The sequence below is a fragment of the Mytilus edulis genome, chromosome 14, assembly GCF_963676685.1.
Source record: "Mytilus edulis chromosome 14, xbMytEdul2.2, whole genome shotgun sequence".
NCBI classification, from domain to species: Eukaryota; Metazoa; Mollusca; class Bivalvia; order Mytilida; family Mytilidae; genus Mytilus; species Mytilus edulis.
Genome location: NC_092357.1, coordinates 41,492,389 through 41,515,968, shown reverse-complemented (window position 1 = coordinate 41,515,968; position 23,580 = coordinate 41,492,389). Strand labels below are relative to the sequence as shown.

General features: G+C 31.8%; 1 protein-coding gene across 9 annotated transcripts in view; it reads right to left on the bottom strand.

The window, feature by feature from the left end:
- Positions 1–23,580, bottom strand: part of LOC139502750 (alsin-like) — a 72,328-nt gene that overhangs the window by 14,905 nt on the left and 33,843 nt on the right. For 5 of the 9 annotated variants that reach the window (XM_071292318.1, XM_071292322.1, XM_071292323.1 and 2 more), the window contains 19 exons: positions 22,898–23,100; positions 22,538–22,612; positions 21,383–21,495; positions 20,392–20,455; positions 19,800–19,971; positions 18,489–18,571; positions 16,766–16,938; positions 16,193–16,367; positions 15,637–15,771; positions 14,481–14,609; positions 13,836–13,865; positions 11,145–11,212; positions 10,358–10,424; positions 9,036–9,229; positions 7,994–8,059; positions 6,003–6,098; positions 3,767–3,933; positions 1,793–1,902; positions 269–346 (listed from right to left, as the gene is read on the bottom strand). In XM_071292318.1, the coding sequence (XP_071148419.1) occupies positions 269–346; positions 1,793–1,902; positions 3,767–3,933; positions 6,003–6,098; positions 7,994–8,059; positions 9,036–9,229; positions 10,358–10,424; positions 11,145–11,212; positions 13,836–13,865; positions 14,481–14,609; positions 15,637–15,771; positions 16,193–16,367; positions 16,766–16,938; positions 18,489–18,571; positions 19,800–19,971; positions 20,392–20,455; positions 21,383–21,495; positions 22,538–22,612; positions 22,898–23,100 (2,198 nt within the window). Of the gene's footprint in view, positions 1–268; positions 347–1,792; positions 1,903–3,766; positions 3,934–6,002; positions 6,099–7,993; positions 8,060–9,035; positions 9,230–10,357; positions 10,425–11,144; positions 11,213–13,835; positions 13,866–14,039; positions 14,064–14,480; positions 14,610–15,636; positions 15,772–16,192; positions 16,368–16,765; positions 16,939–18,488; positions 18,572–19,799; positions 19,972–20,391; positions 20,456–21,382; positions 21,496–22,537; positions 22,613–22,897; positions 23,101–23,580 lie in introns of all 9 variants that reach the window. The other 4 variants (XM_071292321.1, XM_071292326.1, XM_071292327.1 and 1 more) reach the window with 2 other exon arrangements.

Genomic DNA, 23,580 nt, shown 5'->3' with positions numbered 1-23,580 from the left:
ATTTTGCCAAAAAATCTTATTTACATATGCTTGAATTTGAAAAACAAATCACATTCAAAATTTTCTCTCTGATTCAATCAGAACAAGATATAATAACTCTTTTCAAAAACAATCACCACTAAAACCGCTAGGTCAGTTTGAATAAAAGTTAGTCAGAACTAACTGTAGGATATCTATTTTGAAACTTGTCTTCATACAATTTTAGTTGCCATGTCAATTTTTTTTTATTTCATTAAGAGTTAAAAAAGGTAATTTTGGAGTTATCTACCTTTCCCTGGAGCTGTGTTATACCATAGAATTCTCCTTCATAACAACTGTTGTCATAGGTTAACATCAATCCAAAGCCCTGTAAACAGAACATTTTGGATCAAAATTACGTGGAGTTCGTGAATTTTTCAAGTTTACACATCAATAAACACTGAAAAAAATGTGTAAATACTAATTACCTTTAGCTATTTTGTTACAACCATTAATTTTGAATAATGTTTGAATGTTTTGTATGTGAAATCTGCCATGTTGTTAATATTATTACTGAAAGTAGTCCGGTGAACATGGTATGTGAAAGGTTAACCTTCCACGAATATTACTACTATTAGGTGTAATATCACCATTGATTTTTCCCTATTACACAAATGTATTAGTCTTTGTTAAATTTGCACTTTTCAAAAAAATGTGCAGAATTTATCTTTGTTTCAAATAAAGAAATACTTGGCATGAGTAAAGTTTTATCCTGTCAAGTGCTATAGAAAAAAAATCACATAACATTTCATTGCATATAAGAAAATAACCATCATTGGAAGTTAACCAATCAAATGTCTCCCCTTATTTTATCTGTATACAAGGTTTGGTCACCATGTAACCTCAAGATTACAAAATTTTCTATAGAAATCCCAAATAAAAAATAACGGTGTTTTGAAATACCCAAGACATATGTTTATGACACAGAAATTTTTTTACTGCAATAAAATGTAGGATTAATTACCTACAACTGTCAAATTCAAGGGAATATTTTTTTAGACCTACTTTCATATACAACCGGATGTGAGGTACCATGATTTGGTGGTATTACACCTTGAGGAACTTGTTACAAGTAAAAGATTTCTAAATATTTGAGCTCATATAAAAAGTAATGCATAAAATCAACTTTGTAAATTTAAAATTTAAAGGCCTGTTCTTATTCTTCAAAATAATGAGTGCACTGATATATGAAAGAGTAATTTGTTTTTTTTTGTAAAGATTGCATACAAAAAGAATCAAACTATTTGCACTTGTCCTACCTAAGTCTGGAACCTGATGTTCAGTGGTTGTCGTTTGATGGTGAGAAACAGTTTGATTTGGAGCTATTTTCCTAATGCATGTAGTTAAAAGGTTTGTTAGGATTGACTGTCTTTTTTGTTTTTTTGAGAATAGTAATTAAAATTGACATATAGATATCAATAACAAGTTGAGCTTCAGCTCGTATACATTTTAATTTATACTTATATGTTTTTGGAAGTTAAGTATAATGCTTGACTAAGCAAACAATACAAACAAACTGTTAAACTACATGCACTGGGAAAATAACTCTAAAATGTTTCAAAATCATATGTTTGGTTCCCCTTGTCAATAACTGCCAACCATGTAAACCAATTAAACAGATTTTTTTTCAAAACATATATTTTTGTTTTGATAGGATCCATGTTAAAGGTTATATTTGACCTATAAAGGTTTACTTTTAAAAATTGTGACTTGGATGGAGAGTTGTCTCATTGGCACTCATACCACATCTTCTTATATCTACTAACATACCTACCATAAGGCTGTCCCTGTCAAAATTCCCTTCAAAATACATTCCATCCAAAGTTACTACAATACTTTTACCATGCTTCTTATCTTCATTCCACATGCCCATATATTTTTCACCTGTATGTATAAAAATATTGGTATAATTGAAAGACATTTGGAGATACTATAAACACTGATAAAACTATGTCAGACTGATTTTTATTTCCATTTTTCTAATTTAGGACTATTCTATTTAAATGTATGTGGGAGGGTAGGAAGAGAAGTTTAATTATTGAATGTGGGTCATGGGTCTTTTTTCAGAATAGGTATATAACCATTATGGAAAATTATCTAAAAAATGGTTCTTGGTTGTATTGTGAAAGTCCCTTCCTACCCTCCCATATAAATTGTAATGGAATAGTGCCTTCATAATTTTTTTTTTAATGCAAAACAGAAAGGCACCTTTTTTTTTATATTTTGTCCTTCAAAATGATCAGATTGATTATTTTTTTTGTGTTGTTTGTCACTTTCAGCACTGGCAGCGTTTTTGTATTGGTCAATTTTTGAAGGTCGCGGCATCTTTGAGAAAACTACTGATTCTCTGCATAAATAATGGCAATACTAGGAAATTGAGGTCAAACACACCTGGTTTGTGTAGGGTTTATAATCACAACCTCAGTGTTGGCGGCTAGTGATACATAGATGCTACTTTACATGTGGCTACAGAGGCCCCCCCATTATCAGAGATGTATCCTGATATAAAATATCATTGCTCTATGACATGGACTTTTAATAAACCTTAATAAAAACTTATTTTAAAATAACATATAATTGAATTAATAGACTAATCAACCATTGAACTAATGACCCAACAGACGTTGAAATAAATATAGATTCTTTCACTGGTACCAATAGAATTTTGTTTTTTTATCCAATCAAGATAGTTAAAATTTATAATTTAACTATTGAGATTGAATAAATCTGATAATTCACCAGTAACAATGTAAGAATCTGTTTCTCTAATGATAATCAAATAAATTTTCATTTTTCATAAATGAAAATCCCTTCGAGCGTCTTCCATATTTCACAAGGTTGACAATTTCATTAACACCTAATAGATCATTATGCTGCATTCCATGAGCTGATAAAGGTTACTACCCATAAACTCATTTAATCATCTTCTGATATCATTGGCAAGCACATGTTGATTAAATATTTAAAAAAATAATTTGTGAGGGTTCCACGAAACCCAGTGTCTCGCCTACCTTTGCTGTTAATCACACACTCAACAAAAATGATAAAAGAAATCAATAAAAATGTTCCTCTCGATACTATCTTTTTATTGTCAGAAGCTTCAGTCCAAGTTGGATAAAAATCCAGGATAGTTTAAGGATCTTAATAAAATGTTGTAAAAACTTTAACTGCAGACTTTATGTAATGTTAACTGGAGGGAAAACTAAGTCCATTTATAAGTAAAATATTGGAAAAATGGGATTTTTTTTTTTACAAAATTTACTTCTGGATACTATCTTATGATCATAAACAAGCTTCTGTCCAGGTTTGGTACAAATCCAGGATAGTTTAAGAAAGTTATTAAAATTTAAAAAACTTTAACCACAGAGTGAATGCAATGTTTCCTGGCAGAAAAACTAAGTCCATTTATAAGTAAAATATTGAAAAAATGGAATTTTATTTTCACAAAATTTACTTCTGGATACTATCATATGAACATAAACAAGCTTCTGTCCGAGTTTGGCAGAAATCCAGGATAGTTCAAGAAAGTTATTAAAATTTCAAAAACTTTAACCACAGAGTAAATATTTGTGGACGCCGCCGGAATGTAGAATCGCTATGTCGCGCTTTTTCGACTAAAGTTGAAGGCTCGACAAAAATGGGTCCAGAAAGTGTTATTCTGTCACAGAATAAGAGAAATCCAATTTCCAACTTATCATGAATAAGCAAAATATTAAGTAATTTGCCTCCTGTAAAGTGTTGATTTTACCTTTCATGATGTCTTCCAATACTCCATAGCCTTGTCTATTGTCCTCAGCCCATTCTCCAATGTATATACTGGTGGACCTTGGACTTGGACCTCCATAGTGGTATAAACCATGTCCATGTCTCTGGCCTTCTTTGAAATGACCATCATATACATCACCATTTGAATATCTATACAATATCAAAAACATTATATCATTTTTTTAAAAATTTTACCTATTATATCTGTTTGTTTTGTTCACACTTCGTTGTCAAAACAATGAAATTTTAACCATTTGTCATAGAGATGTTTAGTTAGCTATAAAACCAGGTTTAATCCACCATTTTCTACATATAAAAATGCCTGTACCAAGTGGGGAATTTGACAGTTGTTATTTACTGGTTTGATCTTTTGATTTTGCTATTTGAATAGGAAATTTTGGTGATTTTATTTCTTTTTTCAGGTATCCTTTTAACAATCATATAAGAAGGTATGCACAGAATAGATACTGGAATAATTCATTTTTAAATAAGTCAAATATATGCACTGGATGCAAATTTTTCAAAAAAGTTTATCTATTGGTCATAAATTTTTCACATTCTAATTAGATTTCTATTTAAACAATCTTAAAATCTATGTTTTATGTCATCAATTGAAGCTTATAAATACACAAATGTAATAATCCTGTTTAAAATGATTTTAATTGTCAAGATGATGAGTTGGTTTGGATATCCACAAATCAGGAGAGTTTTAAGAAAAAAAAATTGTAAGGGTTCCGCGGAACCCAGTGTCTCGCCTACTTTTGCTGTATCCTAGGCTCAACAAAAATGAGGAAAAAAATCAATAAAATATTCCTATTGATACTATTTTTTTATTGTAAGAAGCTTCTGTCCAAGTTTGGTAAAAATCCAGGATAGTTTATGAATCTAATAAATGTTTTAAAAACTTTTAACTGCAGACCGTATGTAATGTTAACTGGAAGAAAATCTAAGTCCATTAAAAAGTAAAATACGGAAAAAATGGATTTATTTTTTTACAAAATTTACTTCTGGATACTATCTGATGGTCATAAACATGCTTCTGTCCAAGTTTGGTACAAACCCAGGATAGTTTAAGAAAGCTATTATAATTTTTAAAACTTTAACCACAGAGTGAATGTAATGTTTCATCGCAGAAAAACTAAGTCTATTTAAAAGTTAAATACGCAAAAAACAGATCTATTTTTTTAACAAAATTTGCTTCTGGATACTATTTTATGATCATAAACAAGGTACTGTCCAAGTTTGGTAGAAATCCAGTATAGTTTAAGAAAATTATTAAAATTTCAAAAACTTTAACCACAGAGTGAATACTTGTTGATGCCGCCGCCACCAACGGAATGGAGGATCGCTCAGTCTCGCTTTTTGACTAAAGACAAAGGCTCGACAAAAATCCAAATTGAACCAGGTCAGTCGAAAAAACATCAAATAGTTTGACAAAATACACCTTGATTAAGTTGTGGGCTTCGGGAACTAAAAACATCATAAAACAAGAATGTGTCCAAAGTACACGGATGCCCCACTCCCACTATAATTTTCCATGTTCAATGGACCGTGAAATTGGGTAAAAAATTTAATTTGGCATTAAAATTAGAAAGATCATACCACAGGGAACATGTGTACTAAGTTTCAAGTTGATTTGACTTCAACTTCATCAAAAACTACCTTGACCAAAAACTTTAACCTGAAACTCGCACTTTCATTTTCTATGTTTAGTTGACCGTGAAATTGGGGTCAAATTTTAATTTGGCTTTAAAATTAGAAAGATCATATCATAAGGAACATGTGTACTAAGTTTCAAGTTGATTGGACTTCAGCTTCATCAAAAACTACCTTGACCAAAAACTTTAACCTGAAGCGGGACGGACGGACGGACGAACGAACGAACAGACAGACGGACGGACGCACAGACCAGAAAACATAATGCCCCTCTACTATCGTAGGTGGGGCATAATTAATAACTACTGTAAACCAACATGTTATTGTGAATTCTTTATTTTGCATTTTGCCAAAGTTTAGCCCTTATAAGCCAATGTCGCGATTTTCAAATTTGCATAATGAAATATAAAGATAAAGAAAGATCCAAGTTTTAGATATTCACTACGATCCATATCAGCATTATTTTTCTAATTGCAAGAGTTGTGAAAATAAATAACTCACAAATATCAGTTGGTTAACAGTATATAGCTTTTCAGAAATATTGGTATTATCTTAATACTTACTTGACCTTTCCCATACCATGTAGCTGACCTTCTTTCCAATAGCCTTCCTGTGACCTTTCTGAACCATCATCTTGTTTTATAGTTAGCTTCCCATGTCTGCAATCAAAATTATTGTTTATTTCTAAGTTTTGTTGTAATGGATTTTTTTTTTGCCTTATCAGGTTCTGTTTATTTACCTTTAGTTTCCAAAAACCTAAATTTGTAATGGGCAATAACTTCTACAAGAAGAAAATTCAAAGTGATAATTTCTAAGATTTTTGTTGAAAGTTTTGCTCTCAGATTAAATATGTGAATGAAATATCTTTTTTTCAATATATTTTGAAAATCAGTAAATATAAAATTTCATGCTGATTATATACAAGAGTGCACACACTGAAATGTCTCGCCTTCTATACTAATCATTGAAATAATGTTGATAGTCCTAAGTATAAAGCTTCATAACAACTGTCACATCAACTTAACATTAACCAAGATAACTAATCAAAGACCAATGAACCTTGAAAATGAGGTCAAGGTCAGATGAACCATGCCAGGCAGACATGTACAGCTAACAATGCTTCTATACAACATATATAGTTGACCTATTACTTATAGTTTAAGAAAAATAGACCAAAACACAAAAACCGTGAAAATCAGGTCACGGTCAAATAAAACCTGTGCGACTGACATAAAGATCATAAAAAATTTCCATACACCAAATATAGTTGACCTATAGCATATAGTATTAGATAAAAAGACCAAAACTCAAAAACTTAACATTGACCACTGAACCATGAAAATGAGGTCAAGGTCACATGACATCTGCCCGCTAGAGGTGTACACCTTACAATCATTCCATATAACAAATATAGTAAACCTATTGCATATAGTATGAGAAAAAGAGACCAAAACACATAAATTTAACTATAACCACTGAACCAAAAAATGAGGTCAAGGTCAGATGACACCTGCCAGTTGGACATGTACACCTTACAGTCCTTCCATACACCGAATATACTAGCCCTATTGCTTATAGTATCTGAGATATGGACTTGACCACCAAAACTTAACCTTGTTCACTGATCCATGAAATGAGGTCGAGGTCAAGTGAAAACGGTCTGACAGACATGAGGACCTTGCAAGGTACGCACATATGAAATATAGTTATCTTATTACTTAAAATAAGAGAGAATTCAACATTACAAAAAATTTGAACTTTTTTTTCAAGTGGTCACTGAACCATGAAAATGAGGTCAAGGACATTGGACATGTGACTGACGGAAACTTCGTAACATGAGGCATCTATATACAAAGTATGCAGCATCCAGGTCTTCCACCTTCTAAAATATAAAGCTTTTAAGAAGTTAGCTAACGCCGCCGCCGGATCACTATCCCTATGTCGAGCTTTCTGCAACAAAAGTTGCAGGCTCGACAAAAAAGAAATAAGCGACTTTCTCATTTTAAGAAAGAATCCCTTCCACGCTTCATGCAATAGCTTTTTTTCCTTCATTTAAATATTTCTTAAGACAAACAGCATTTATTTTTATAATAAATTAAAAAAACTTTGGAAGGATGCTAATCCTTAACTTCACACACACCCTAAAGTGTCACTAAACAACTTTGTTTAAGTTTAAACATATTCATTTATAGTGAATTGGGAAACAGGTTATTGCATGTTATATTAATCCCTTTCCACTTTGCAAGTACGAGTGCTGACTTGTAGCGGCATTGGCCTGCATTTTTTTCAAAATCTATAAGGGTGTCTTTCATACAAGAGATATGGCTCTCTCTAAATATGGGTTAGCCATTTATTGTCCCCTTCCGACAAACTATCATCATTTCTCAAGACCATACTCACAAATGGTGTTTAAGGGAGAGCTGAAAATTCAGTAAATAAAATATTCTACCAGGAATGGTGATCCAATGCCCTCACCACTACACCACAGCTCTTTGTTGTGTGGGGTATAAGTAAAATTTCCAGTAGTAACATAAATCAACATGGTAAAACATACCCGTGCAAATGTCCATCTTTAAAATTTCCATTATATCTTCTGCCATCACTCCATTTCATTTCTCCTCTGAAATTATAATTACTTTTTTTTATTATCAAAATGTCTTAAAAAGAAAGGCAGGTTCTAGCATAGAGCCATTATTTGGGTTCTGAAATTATAAAAAACAGTATTATTCAAGCCATTATTTTGGTTTTGAAATTTTAAAAAAATAGTACTTTTCAACATGTTCAAGCCATTCAAAATTATGCTCTTTTAATGCTATATTAACATATTGATACACCTTGGCACTTAAGTGTAAAAAGGTCACTTGTGATGTCGCAAACCCTATATGGCCATTTCACATAGTTACATGTATATGGGTTTTTTTTGCCAAATAAAAATGAGAAAAATAGACCCAATGCTCAGGTATAATTCAAAAAGTTATTTTACACACATTTATATTTTTGTATAATACATCTTGAAGCAATAAATCTTTTTTGGAGTAGTCTTGGATAAAATGTTATCTAAATATTCATAAAAAGTTTTTCTATGAAAACTATGCAAAAGTGTCAAAGTTAATATTTAACAACTAAGGGAGCAGTGCCAAACAGTCTCCAAGAAAATGAGATTTGTCAATGCTAATAATAGTAATCAATAATACTACTGCATAACCAAATATAACTGACTTGAAATTAGTGGTTCCTCTTTAACCTACTGTAAACCAACTAATTTTCACAATCGATTTATTTTTTCCTGATTTTCCTGAAAATAACCAAATATAAATCGTCATGAATCTGTAAAAGTTGGATCTTTTCTTATAAGATTACATCAAACAAATTTGAAAATCATAAAATTAAATTGTGGCAAAATAAGCCAGTTAGGACTAAACCTGAAATAAAGTCTCCCCAAAAATAAATTGGTTTACAGTATCACAAACTATTTAAAACAAATTTTTTACACCAGTGCCACTTGTTGACTTGTGACAAAAAGTGCAACATTTGGGTAGATATTGATGCATCACCCAATCAAAGGAAATCAATTTAGCAAACATAGATCTACATACAAGCCATGTATTTTTCCATTCATCCAATATCCTACATAGGTGGCGTCTTTGTACACTGGATGTTTTGTAAACGTGAAAGAGGCTTGTCTGATATCAGGTGGTGTCAAACGTTCCGTACTCCCACGACGACCAACAGTCTTCTGTGATGATAACACTTTATTTACTGCTGAGTTCAACGTCATCAGCCATTCTGCCTGGAGTAGAAATATAAGATGGATTTTATTGTCTGGTTGTCTCCCTTGGCATTCAAGTAAGAGGGGGGTAGGAGGGGTCCTGATCCCTAAATCCCAGGCTTAAAAAACAGCAAATTCTGAGGTCCCAAATTCAAATAAATCTAAATCCAGACATCCTGAAATTTCGAAAAAAAGAATTGCTGGATTCAGAAAGGGTTAATGCCGAAATCCCGAGCTTAAAAACACCCTATCCCGGAGTCCCAATAATGGTCCTATCCCCTCTCAAGTAACAGTCCTACCCATGAAGATGAAAATCATGTTTTGTTTTTTGGTCCTTATTTTAGAACATGTATTTGACCATCATTCTGTGCATGTTCCGATTCAGGAGAATTTACTCAGTCATATTTAGTTTTTGTTAAATTTTTGTCATAAATCAGGCAGATGGTTTTTTTATTTGAACTATTTCACTTTTCATCATGTTGGGGCATTTAATAGCTTACTGTACAGTTTGGGTTTTATTCTTGTTAAAGTTGTTCTGTGACCAAATGTTACTTGTTTTAGTTTTGTTGTAAAAATACCCTTTAAAAAATTGTCAAAAGTATAATAACTCATGTAATCAAAGTGCTTGTAAGCACTGAACGGTAAAGATTGCTTCACTATATTAGTGGGAAGTAAAATTAAATGTTGCAAAGTATAAAGCACTGGTTGTAGTTGATTAACAGCAATTCTAGACAAAGAAAGATAACTCCAATTTTAAAGATGAAATTTAACAATGACATCATTTATACTTTTAGAACATATATTAGATTCCTGCATCTTTGCAAAAGTTATGTAATTTGCTTGACAAGTATAACATCATTTTGTGCCTTAAATATTGGAGCATAGATTACATCAATAATGTTTTGGAAATGTTCATAGACAGGATGTAAGGAATGTTATGATCAATGCACTATATTTTGTGTATCAAAAAGGGTAGTGATAAGTCTTGGAAGATTTAGATATTAAGTCAGTCCCATAAGGTTTTGATTGCATTTCATGCAATTTTTACCTAAAAATGATCAAATCAAAATGAAGGTATAGATAGAATTGCCAAGAGAATGTGATTCTAAAAGAAGTTTACACTTTATAAATAATTTGTCATTACTTTACCCTTTCTCCAGCATTAGATGCTGTTAAAACCATTTTATCTTCTGGGAATGTCAAAACAATCATATTTCTGAAATAATAAAAAAAAAAAGATGAAAAACTTCATATTATAAATGTTTAATTTTTGCATTTATAGTATTTTTCATGGAATAATTCATTATTTCATGCAGAAAATGGATTGTATTTAATCTTATTATTTGTTTTGTAATTCCAACATCTAATTATATATTTCACATGTAAATTGATCTCCTAAAAATTAGAACTTTAAGGGCCTAATATTAAACTATTATTCAATTATGTGTGCTTATCTTTGATGTTTTAGAAAATCACTGTTATTCTAAAATTATGCTTGATTTTTTTCAAGAACAGAAAGGGAAACAATAGAGGGATTAATGAACAAATGCTTGACTTCGCTTTCATCATATACACGAGCAATTTTGGAAATAATGAACAAAGGATGGACTTAACTATCATTATACTGTATAGCTGGTTATTTTTCGCGTGGGGTGTAAATTTTCGCTTATTTTCTTGGATAGAAAGAAACCACCAAAATAAATTCTGCCAATTTAAAAGTGCACATGCAACGGTATTGATAAAAGTTTTTAATCCGCCAAAATATTTTGCATACTGTGTTCAATGATAATCACAAAATTTTTCACTTGAGAAAAAACCCCGCTATATGGTATACAGTCAGCTTTGAAAGCAGGAGGTATATTGAACAATATGACTGTCTGTACCATTACAACATAACTTTGCCTTAAGTTAGCAGAGCAATAATTATAATTCTTACTCTAATTTTCCTCCTGTTGGAGCCTCAATCCAGGCAGTTTCTAGTTGAAAAACTTGAAAATTATAACCCTGAAAAGTATTTATTAAGTACTTAAAATGCTATAAATGTAACATTGAAAGTATTTTTTCAAGACCTTAAAGAAGACATGAAAATTAAGGTGGTACCCAACACTTTAACTGAAATTAATTTGGCTCGTTTAATTTTCTTAAAATTTTGACAAAGTATTTACTATGACCCTTTTACAAAAATATCAAAATTTCAAAAATATTTAACCAACTGTTTTATCAGAAAAATTACACTGGTTATATAGCAGTTTGACAAACACTGATTTTGATCATTGAGAAGCTTAATATTCCCTTACAACACAACGTAATTAAAACGTTTATCTGATTTTACAGAGTTATATCCCTGTAGTGTTAGGTACCACCTTAAAGTAATGCATCTGTAGGGATAAATAACAAGAAATTAGAATTAAAAATATGTTTGGGATATTTTGTTACTTGGATGTGTTAACATTTTCAACAAACCCATAATAAGTACATTTTGTACATGGCAAAAGTTGGTGTCGAAAAGATTTGAAAATTTGATAGTGCACAGTGATCTGGAAGGTTTTTTTCACTATGGGCCCAGGGCCCCTCAAAAATAAATTCAATGGGCCATTTTAAAAAATAATGGGCCATGTTGTCAAATGAGTGGGCCATCTGAATTGACTTCTGTAAAAAAAAAAGTATCAGAGGTGTTGGTACTTACCTTTATGATTTTAAATAAAATCATGGATATTGTTCCTGTGATTTTGTAATTTCAATTTCAATGAATATACAATAACTTCTTCCAACCCCAACAATATTTAAGTTAACTTTTATTTACAATGTTAAAACTGGTACTGTTGCCTTGTTCATGTTCATGTTTTTTTTTGTACATTAAATTTGGGTCTTCGTCGATACCATACTTATTCCAGACGTTCCGTATCAGAGGACATTTCAGGCATTTCCTCTGCACTTCTTGTATTATTATTACTTCATCACAGTGACAAGAATAACAGTATAGAGTATCATTAATTCAAAGAACAAAACAACAAATCGCTGAAGTTGTGTTTACAAAATGTCAAAACCAGCCAAAGACCAAAAAATAACAAGGACAGTTAAGCATCTTTTATGGAGACAAAAACTATATTCCTAAAAAGTCTTTGGGTTCTTCAATCGAAATAATAGCGAGCTAAACTAAATAAGATTATTATTAGAGTTAAATCTCGTCTGTACTAGCCAAATTTCACAAATTTAAAGTTGTTTATAAAAAAAATATATCATGAATGATGGTTAATTACGTTTTTCTGGTTATCAGTTAGACCGCATGGTTCTATTATTACAATAGGAAAACACCCGAGACGTTAAATCGCATGGTTCTATTATCATAGGGAAACACCCGAGACTTCCCAAAATTATATAGGTGCTCCTATTATTGGAGGAACATTACACAGTTGTGTACACACACATGGCGGCATGGAACACGATCGGAAATTCATTTGACGATATCTAAACGTTTCGAAACGAAGTGAAAAATATCGTGCGCCTTGTTGGCGCTTGCATTTGTCACTGTATGCACCATTTCTTGTCAATATGCGCTATAGGCGCAGGGCGCACGTCCTTCCCGATCACTGCTGCACTAACACATTACAGCTGTTGAGATAATGACAAATATGAATCATGTTCCCTATTGGAATTTTGAAAACAAGGAGAGATATGAATTTGTTTTCTTCACTGTGTAACAAAAATATTTAATCGGACGAACGAACATAACAGACAAGGTGATTAGAGGTATGATATTTTTATGTTTATATTTGTATGTTTATGCTATAAAGAACAGTTACTCTTGAGTTATAAGTAAATTCATGGACAATATTACTTGAAACAGATCTACTGTGAGTAAAACAAAACAAATTATTTTTTGTTACATAGAATTTGCACTACAATAATAACAGTATTTATATACATTTGGAAATGCTATTAAGTTAATTAGGCACATCAAATTGTCAAGGATAAAACAATCATATATTCTATCAGGAAAAATGTTACATTGGAATAATATTTTCATGAGGATCAGTTCTTTAAATGCAAATGCAAAATGCTGTAAATGTGACTATAAACTTTTTCTAACTTTTGCTCCTCATTTTTCACAGAATATTTTATATATCACTGAACTTTATAAATGAAAGCTTATAAAAAACTAGACTTTCACCTAGATCATGTGCATCTTAAATAATTGACACTCTCCGACTTTGTTGAGAGTAGAATTAATAACAAAAAATCTCCGTTGAAACCTATTGTTGACAAAGATAACAGAAGAAAATGCTGTAATTGTCATTGAGAAGCAAGAACTTCAATAAGGACTAATGATTTGAGCCAAGTTTATTTATTTGTAAATCTTGTCTTACTAATCATTTTTGGTATTTAAAGTGTCTATCTATCAATTGTAGTTTTCAAAATAGGCAAAAATGCTAAAAATAAGGTAAAAATTGTCATTAAAGAGCAAAACTGAAAAAAGGGAATCAACTGATGATTTCGACTATTAGCCTTAGAGTTTGATTTGCTAATCATTTTTCCTATTAAAGTTTCTATCTATCTCTTTTAAGCCATTCGACTAACCAGGCACCAAGCCTCAGACTAAAGCACCAAGTGTTTCAATGCTGATTACCTGCAAATCTTCAAGCAGGTGGTGGTAGCTCTGTCAAAAGTCACAATCAAATATGCTAAATTCTTTTCATTTTTAAAATATATAAATAAAAAAATTGACAGCAATTTACCAATGAAAAAATGTACAGTTATACTACAAAGTACATTCTGTACAAAATATATTTAGATATTTTTAATTTTCATGCTTACAAATAATATATCATACCAAATCATGGGATATTTTAAAAACCTGTAAAATATATGTAAACAAATCTGCTAAAAACATATCGTACATTAAATTTTCCATGGAATGAAAAGTAGGAAGCACTGGGTCTGTATTTCAGGGAAAATGAAACTTCTTTCAAAGAAAAAGGACATGATCATAATTTGCAATTTTCTATTACAAAATTACAATAACACATATATTCTGAAAGAGCGTATCATAAATTTGCAGAACTCATGATGAATAATGCTTCGTTCTGCTCAAAGTTAAAAAAAAAAAAAAATTGTGCATAGATTTTTTCTCTCTCTCATTTTTCCCTTATTTCTTATTATAACATTTGGAATTTGCTGATTAAAAAATCTAGAAAAGATTGAAGTAGAATGAACAACACTCAAACAATATTATGGTGTGGCCTTATAAAACAAAATGGAAAATCAATCTCACCTGTACATGTATAAACATGTCATTAAACAAGAGGAAAAGATGTGAGGAGAACCTTCCCCCTCCCTGTAACACAAGTGGACTCTTCTTACTGTCCTTGACCAACCGTCTACTTGGAATCTTCACTGCATCCTAAAAGCAGACGTCAAAGAAAAGAAAACATAAAGTCTTTAATTTTTAAAAATTTTGGTACATAATATGGATCAGAGTTTAGTGTGACATCCATTTTAGCTGATGATAGTATATATTTTTTAGAGGGCAAGATGAAGCCCACTTCCAGGTGCAGGATTTCTTGCTGTCTTGAAGACCCATTGGTGGCCTGCTGCTGTTTTCTGCTATTTGGTAGGGTTGTTGTTGCTTTGACACATTCCTAATTCTCAATTTTATTTGTTTGTCTTTTGGTTGTTTTTCAGTTTTTTCCCATGGCGTTGTTTATTCGTTTTTGACAAATAATTTTGAATTTTGCTTTGTTATATTTCGACTCTCTTTTAAACTTAAAAACCATTTAATAAATCATTTTACATCTTCTTGGTTCGCAAAAATCAGACAGGTTAAGAAGGTGTCCTGAGCTCACTTATTCAATTTTCTTCAATAAGGTGATTCTTTTTATGAAAGAATTCTACTAAAAAAAATCTCAGCAGATCTTATTTCTATATCTGCTGAACCTATGTTTTATGGTTCAGCAGAGGTAGAAATAAACATAAATGTAACCAGTAAGTGCCTATAGAGCTTCCAATTGACTTTCAGAATATGAACAAAAATAAAAACAATACTATGGCTGAAACCGTTTTGCTGCATGCATTTAATTGAGGAAACATCTATACGGAAGCTTTACTGATAATCCCTTTTAATTGAATTTGAGAAAATTTCACAATTTTTTTCATAATACAATGAGTATTTAAAATATTGAAATTACTGGCTAATGGGAACAGGCTGCACAGCAGTGGTAAAATTTGCTACATGCAATAAATCAACATCTTCAAGTTGCAACCAAAAACAATAATATACCTCCCTTTTCATACAAGCCAAGAAAGCTTCATTTTCAAGGTATTTTGGACTCATAGATTGACAAACAGAGTGGTTACTTCACGGTCTACACCTGTTTTTACCATTTACTAGTAACTTAGGTATAAAACACTATTAAATATGTACAACTTACAGCAAGTTTTTGTAGACTATTGCCTCCCCAGAACGCCCTTGTTGTTTCTGCAATATCAATATCTGTAGTAGACATATGTCGTATGCTGCTCCAATTAAGGGACACCCTGTGTAGCATGTTAAACTCTTCAGAGTCCTATGTGGAAGAAAAACATAAACATACATTTTAAAATCTCTAAATCTCATGTCAAAACAGGAAAAATTCCAACAGATAAGACATGACTTACAATTTCAACATGAAATATTCATTACATTAATATGTTCTTTGTAAGACAACCTCACACCAAAAACTGAAAGATTCTTTTTTAATTGACAAAATTATATATATTTTTAATGCACAATTGTATTTCAAGTCAGCAAGGTAAAAAAAAAATTTTGATTCAGTACTTAGAATCCTGTGAATGCCAGAAAAGATGTTGTTTATATTTATAATTTTAGTTACACTAGTCTTAAGGAAAAGTGTTATTTTGAAGGAACCAAATTGATGTTTAACTTATTTTTACTAAAAACCTGGAGCATTTTTACACGAGGGCGGCTAAAACCCTGAAAAAGAATACCTGTTGAAAATGAGATGATAATTTTTCTGCCAGGATGGAATACTCCTTCATGTGAGTTAAAGGAGATTCCAGTATCTGTATCAGTAAGAAATGGTAATTTGGTCTTTCTATCCTTGTGTCAGATGGAAGTAACTCCTTTAAAGATTTAGATACAATATCACTGTCGAAAAATGAGCTGAAATATAGAAAATTCAGATTAGGTTTTATATGTTGATATATTGGACTATAGAGAAATTATGAATGGATTCAAGAGACACAATTATTGGCACATACAATAAAATAGCAAATGATTGATCAAAAACCATTATTTAATCAAACAGGTAACAATAGTTATGGTCAAAAGTCAATCAGCAGTCAACAAAACACAATATACTAAACAAAAGATTTGGCAACAGCTACTACACCCAAAACTGGTGTTCTCAAGATAAAAGGTTAACAGTTCCTGCTCCACTAGTGGCATCCAGCAAGTTGCTAATGGCAAGTACAAATTTGGCAGATCATTGCTTTCTCAGTTGCTAACATTAAGCTTATTTCTAACAACATCCAAATGGTAAAATCTGAAATGCTACAAACCTGCCTGTTTTACAAATGTATTCAAAGCCTGCCACAGCTAACATATCACTGAGGGCCACATAGTAACGTTTATATTCCACGGTATATCTACTGTAGTTAGTGAAGAAAGAAGTCTGTAGGAGATCTTCTCCTTTACTGATCATTCCTGTCATTTCTATCATACTCTCACAGATCTGAAATTAATTATTAATTGATTAATAATTGGTGTTTAATGCCACTTTAAGCACTGTAATTAATGAAGAAAAATGCCTGTAAGAGATCTTTTCCTTTACTGATCATTCCTGTCATCTCTATCATACTCTCACAAATCTGAAATTAATTATCGATTAATTATTGGTGTTTAATGTCACTTTAAGCACTGTAATTAATGAAGAAAAATGCCTGTAGGAGATCTTCTCCTTTACTTATCATTCCCGTCATCTCTATCATACTCTCACAGATCTGAAATTAATAATTGATTAATTAGTTTCTGGTGTTTAATGCCACTTTCAGCACTGTAATTAATGAAGAAAAATGCCTGTAAGAGATCTTCTCCTTTACTGATCATAACTGTCATCTCTATCATACTCTCACAAATCTGAAATTAATTATTAATTGATTAATTAGTTTCTGGTGTTTAATGCCACTTTAAGCACTGTAATTAGTGAAGAAAGAAGCCTGTAAGAGATCTTCTCCTTTACTGATCATAACTGTCATCTCTATCATACTCTCACAAATCTGAAATTAATTATTAATTGATTAATTTTGTGTTTCACACAACTTTCTGCCCTTTTTGTTACATCATGGTGACCAAATTTAGCAAAGGAGGAAGCACAGAGGACAACCAACGATCTGCAGGAAAATTGGAAACTCTAATAGTCAATTGGTTCACCTTAAACTGACCAATAAGTCAAGAACTTATACAATGAACTATGCTTAAGATTATTCATGGTTTATTCAACGGCAAAAATATCACACCTCTTACAAACTTTTCACTAAATGAGTAATTTAGAATCTGGTGCATAATTATAAAGGCTGAAAACTTGAATTTTATAACACAGGGTCAAACATAACAAATTCAAGAGTTTCTTCCAATTTCGAAGGTGTTTCAAGCCTTAGAATAACTGACTTCGAAGCTTATTTCAAGGTAAGGTGGGAACCCTGAATTAAAAGAGTAAGTTGATTTAAAATGTTGTATCATTATAGCAGAAACTGTAGTCTTTATTGTGCTAACATTAAAAAAAATTTCATGTCTTTTATGGAAACTATATGGTATGGGTTTTTCTCATTGTTGAGGGGGGTGTGTGTCTCATTGGGGGGTTCTGATCCCGGATCCCGCTTACTGTTTTGTCAGATTCCCGTATCCCGCTTACTGTTTTGTCAGATTCCCGTATCCCGCTTACTGTTTTGTCAGATTCCCGTATCCCGCTTACACTATGTACGTAAGCAATGCTAATTTTTTTGTAATTTCCCATGTCTCATTAGACTTCAATTGCCTTTTTCAGAGCAAAATAATTTGACTTTCACGTGTCACGCTTACAAAAAATCAGCAATCCCACGGCGCGCTTAGACCCCAATGAGACCCACTTGAGGGACTTACAGTGGCATATAATTGCTTACATCCAATTCACTTGAATTTTGGTGAATAACTGTCTCCATGGCAATCATACCACATCTCCCTTTTTTAGCAAGCAAATTACCCAACAACATGTCACATCAAATAAAACCATAAGATTGTGTTTACCTTTGTAAATATTCTTTGGAAAGCTGTCATCAAGTTCTGAAGTGTTGATTTGTAGGGATATACATCAAGACTGGTATAAAAAGCTGCCAAAATAAAAATTGAGCATTAAAATTAATTTTTCAGTCCATTCTTTGCATTTTACATATTATTATTTGATGAAAAATAAGTGATTATGTCTGTATTGCCGATATGTTGTCTTCAAGTTTAAAACAAAATTTCATATCTACTCACAATTATAAATACTTGACTTCATATATGGTTCTCAATTTAAATGTTTGGATTATCTCCCTTTGACAAAGTTAACATAACTGACAGTTTCAAAAAATGTACATGATTTACAAAATTTTTAGATATTGCTTCAATGAAATATAAATATTCTAACCGTTTCAAAAATTGTTAAGAAGGTCTCACCAATTTCATATATATATTAAAACAGTAACAAAGTTCCATCAAATATAAATCGCTATTTTTTTTTAAATTTGGGATTCAATCTGAGAAAGAACATGAAGTATACATATCCTTTATTTCTTATTTTGGCGTTAATATTGATTCACTTATAGGGTCTTTGCATCGGAACTAAACACATTTATTCAAAAACCAGTTGTTGGCATGACACGGGTTATGTTCTTCTCATATATGCTATGATGGTATGATACTAACCCCTAACAGGAAGGATTGTGCCTGATGTTCATATGATGAAATCATAATCTTTCAGTCAGTTTAATTGAAGTCTGGAGCTGGCATGTCAGTTAACTGCTAGTAGTCTGTTGTTATTTATGTATTATTGTCATTTTGTTTATTTTCTTTGGTTACATCTTCTGACATCAGACTCTGACTTCTCTTGAACTGAATTTTAATGTGCGTATTGTTTTGCGTTTACTTTTCTACATTGGCTATAGGTATAGGGGGAGGGTTAAATCTCACAAACATGTTTAACCCGCCGCATTTTTGCGCCTGTCCCAAGTCAGGAGCCTCTGGCCTTTGTTAGTCTTGTTTTATTTTTATTTTAGTTTCTTGTGTACAATTTGGAAATTAGTATGGCGTTCAATATCACTGAACTAGTATATATTTGTTTAGGGGCCAGCTGAAGGACGCCTCCGGGTGTCGGAATTTCTCGCTACATTGAAGACCTGATGGTGACCTTCTGCTGTTGTTTTTTTCTAAGGTCGAGTTGTTGTCTCTTTGGCACATTCCCCATTTCCATTCTCAATTTTATATCCTCCTTGATATGAGAAGGGGGCAATTTGACCAATGCTAAAATGATATGCCAGTCTGCCTCATATTTATGTTATACCATTAGACCAAACTTACCAGACTTTTGTAATGGATCCAGCAACAGCTTCATCACTTTGTGTAGGTAGAAGTAAAATTTTCTTTCAGTAGCGGCAACTTCAAACAAAGTCATAAAGTACCCAGAGAAACTATAACAGGATGTACAACAGCTATTATCTCCCCCTGCCACTATAGATCTTATCCACCCAGCCTGGAAAGAGAAAAAATAATTGCACAACAAAAGTGTAAATTTTTGCATACCATTATCTATATATATTCTCAGGTCTTTTATTTTATCCAATGAGTTCTATTAATATTTTGCAATTTTTGATTTTTTTTATAAAACAGTAAGTTATTTCTTTCAATTGAATTGTTTATATTTTTTATATTGGGGCCTTTTACACTGTTCATTGTCAACTTTACTACATGAGTAAACTCAATTTACCTCATTGTTGAAGGCTGGACAGTTGCCTATAATTGCTTATGTTCAGATCAGTTGAAATTTGGATGAGAATTTTCTTCCATTCTCAATTTTATCATAGGAATTCATACCACATCCCCCTATTTCTATACTGGGACTACCAATGCAAAATATATATGTATCCCAATATCATTTGAAAGTATAAATTACCTGTTTCAGAAAATTCAATGAAGTCAGTCTATTCGTTTCATGGTTAGGAACATACAAATCTTTCCTGAAAAATAAATTGAAATTTTCTAATGAAATTTGAAAATACTGCAATGGTTGGCACCTTCAATCATATTTAAGGTGGTAGACCTAGGTTAAGGGAAATAACTCTTAAAATCATCAGTACATTTGTGTCAACCATTTTCAAAAACATATTCTAAGCTTCTAGGTTACATAGATTATTTTCAATCTGTTTCAGGTAAATGCTTAAAATACATTGGTGAACTTGACTTTTACAAACGCTTGACTGATTTAAAGAGTTATCTCCCTTAACCTAGGTCTACCTCCTTAAGCCTGACACATTTTTTATGTGCCTGTCCAAAGTTAAGAACAAGTATATTCTTTTAAAAACAGAAGTTAATAGTTTACCCTTTAAGAAAACCTGAGATAATCCTAGGTGTTTTGTTGGGTTGTGATATTCAGTCTTTAGTTTTTTATTGTTTTGTTTTGTATATTATTGTTTTGTTCATTTTTTCGTTTTTTGCCATGGCATTGTTTTTTTTAGACTGATGGGTTTGATTATTCTTTTAGTATCTTTCTCCTCTCTTTTGCACCTCTTTAACCCTTTCCTCCATAGTGACGCCTTTTGACGCCACCCCCTTTACTCCATAATGACGCCTTTTGACGGCTGTGTAGTACCTCTGTTGAAAAGCTTTAACTACAAAGTGTCTGCAGTAGACTTAATAAAATTTGTATCCAATATGATAAGGAATATCATAGAAATATCTGACTTAAATTGATTTGATGAAATATTTGTTTTTTGCAATGCATTAATACTTTAAAGCATATTTTCAGGATTTTATTGAAAAATCCTATGCGAATCAAGTATGCAAAAAAAAAATTCAACGGAGGAAAGGGTTGCACTATACTGTTTTATGACTACAAACTCTCAGAGATGGTCACTTTTCTGGATCACTCTTTATCCTATACTTACGTTGGATGTTTTCCAACAAAAAAGACTTCTGGTTGGAATCCAGCTCTGTCGATTAGGAATATAGAGAAACAACTTCCTGCAGCAATATCCCATATGAAACATCCTGACACCATCTGTAGAGAAATAGAAATAAGTCGTTTACAATATCAATTTTCCGAATATTCATGATGTCACACCTAGAATTACTCAGCAAACGTCTAATTTTGACATAACATATTTATTTATCAATAATTAGTATAGTTAGGACCATTGTGGAATATAGGTTTTGTGAAAAGTTTTTTGATGCAATGTAATTTGAGTTATTTCCCTTAGAATCGAAACTGTTTGTACACATATATTTGTCATATTGCTTTGTATTGGATTTGTTAGGATGTATATAAACTGTAGCCTGCTATTTAATTTATTTTAGTAATAACATATATGTTAAATTCTATAGTTAACCCTTTTAGTCTATAAATGAATTTTTTTTAATTTTTTTTTTCAATTGTTATTTGGATCAAGAGTTGTCTCATTGGCACTCACACCACATCTTCCTATATCTATTCAGTGAAAGAAAAAGTCATTATCAATCAAATTCTAAGGACAAAATCATTGCAAGTACTTTTTAATGTAGATAGTTAGATTGTTTATTAGAGTTTAAAACTTTCAACACACTTGGTTAGATCATTGCATCCAGTTATAGTAGTGGAAAAGTCAGAGTACCCAGAGAGAACCACTGTCAACGTATATTTGTTCCGCCTAACAGAAGTTCCAATGGAAACTTTGTTATAAACATTGTCATAATATTTATTCCTGTTGGAACAAATATTCTATACCATTTATTCCGTTAGGAACATGGACTGTAATATTTATTCCTGTGGAAATAATATTCCAGAATATATTTTCTTTTTGGAACTTATGTTATGAAGGAACTTCTATTCCGTGACACCACTAACCTCTGACAGGTAAAATGTCCTAGTCATTTAAGATTGGAGTCAAATTAACAACCATGATGTTGACAGGCTAGCGATCACTGTAGATTGACTATATAGATCATTCAGCCACGAAGACCTTCTTTGTAATGTAGAGGCCCCGGTACAATATTAACAATATTTACAAATACAACGAATTAAATACATGTATATTCTAAGAATAACTTCTTCTGATATGCCATACCTTTATTAAACCAGGTAATGCTGCCTCCTCCTTTCTCCCTAGCTGTCCTGATGCATTGCTGCCCCAACTGTATACCTGTAAATAGAAACAAAATATAGATACCAGTTGATGAAAAAACAGGATTAGAAACTTTTAAAAAAATTTGGGGATTGATATATAAACTCACTTATTTATAGTTTGACACATGAACTAAAGTATTTCATTTATTTTCAAATAGACTTTGAAATCCAGAACATCAATTAAATTGATTATCATGATTATTGCATAAGAATTTATCAGATGTCAGATTATACCAATTTACCTATGAATTACAATTTATACTGTGAATTAAAGTTTATACCTGTGAATTATAGTAAATACCTGTGAATTAGCTGTTAATGCCATCCCATGAGTTGTGCCACAACATATCTTGGTTATACGCTTGTTAGACAAGGCTTTCACAATGGTTGGATTCGGCCTGTCACCCATATCACCAACACCCAATTGACCTTTGCTATTTTTACCCCATGACCACACCTCTGTATCTATGATAATAGAGGGCCTCTTCATTTCATCTTCTGTGGCTGAAATAAACAAGCATTATATAGATTATGTATATTAGATTTGATATCATAAAACATTTGTAAATGAAAACAAAGAACGCTGAAGAAAAGATCAAAACCAGTCACTGTAATTCTTGCTTTGAACAGATAACTACAACATTTAGGCTTTGTCTGAAATTAAGGGGAGGATTTGGTGCCAGCTGACATGTACAACCATGCAGCACCACATGCTGTAAAGTGGCTGGCTCAAGTCAGAAGCCTGCAATTCAGTGTTTGTCATTTGTTGATATAAACATTTGTTTTTGTTTTTTGTTTATTTCATAAATCAGGCCAATAGTTTCCTAATTTGAATTGTTTTACGTTTGTCAGCTAGGCCTTTTATAGTGTGTTATGCAGTATAGGTTTCGCTCATTTTTGAAATCGATACAACATATATAGTTATCATTGTTGAAGGCAATATTCAACAAAGAACACTGTTTCTACACAATCTATAAGTTTGTA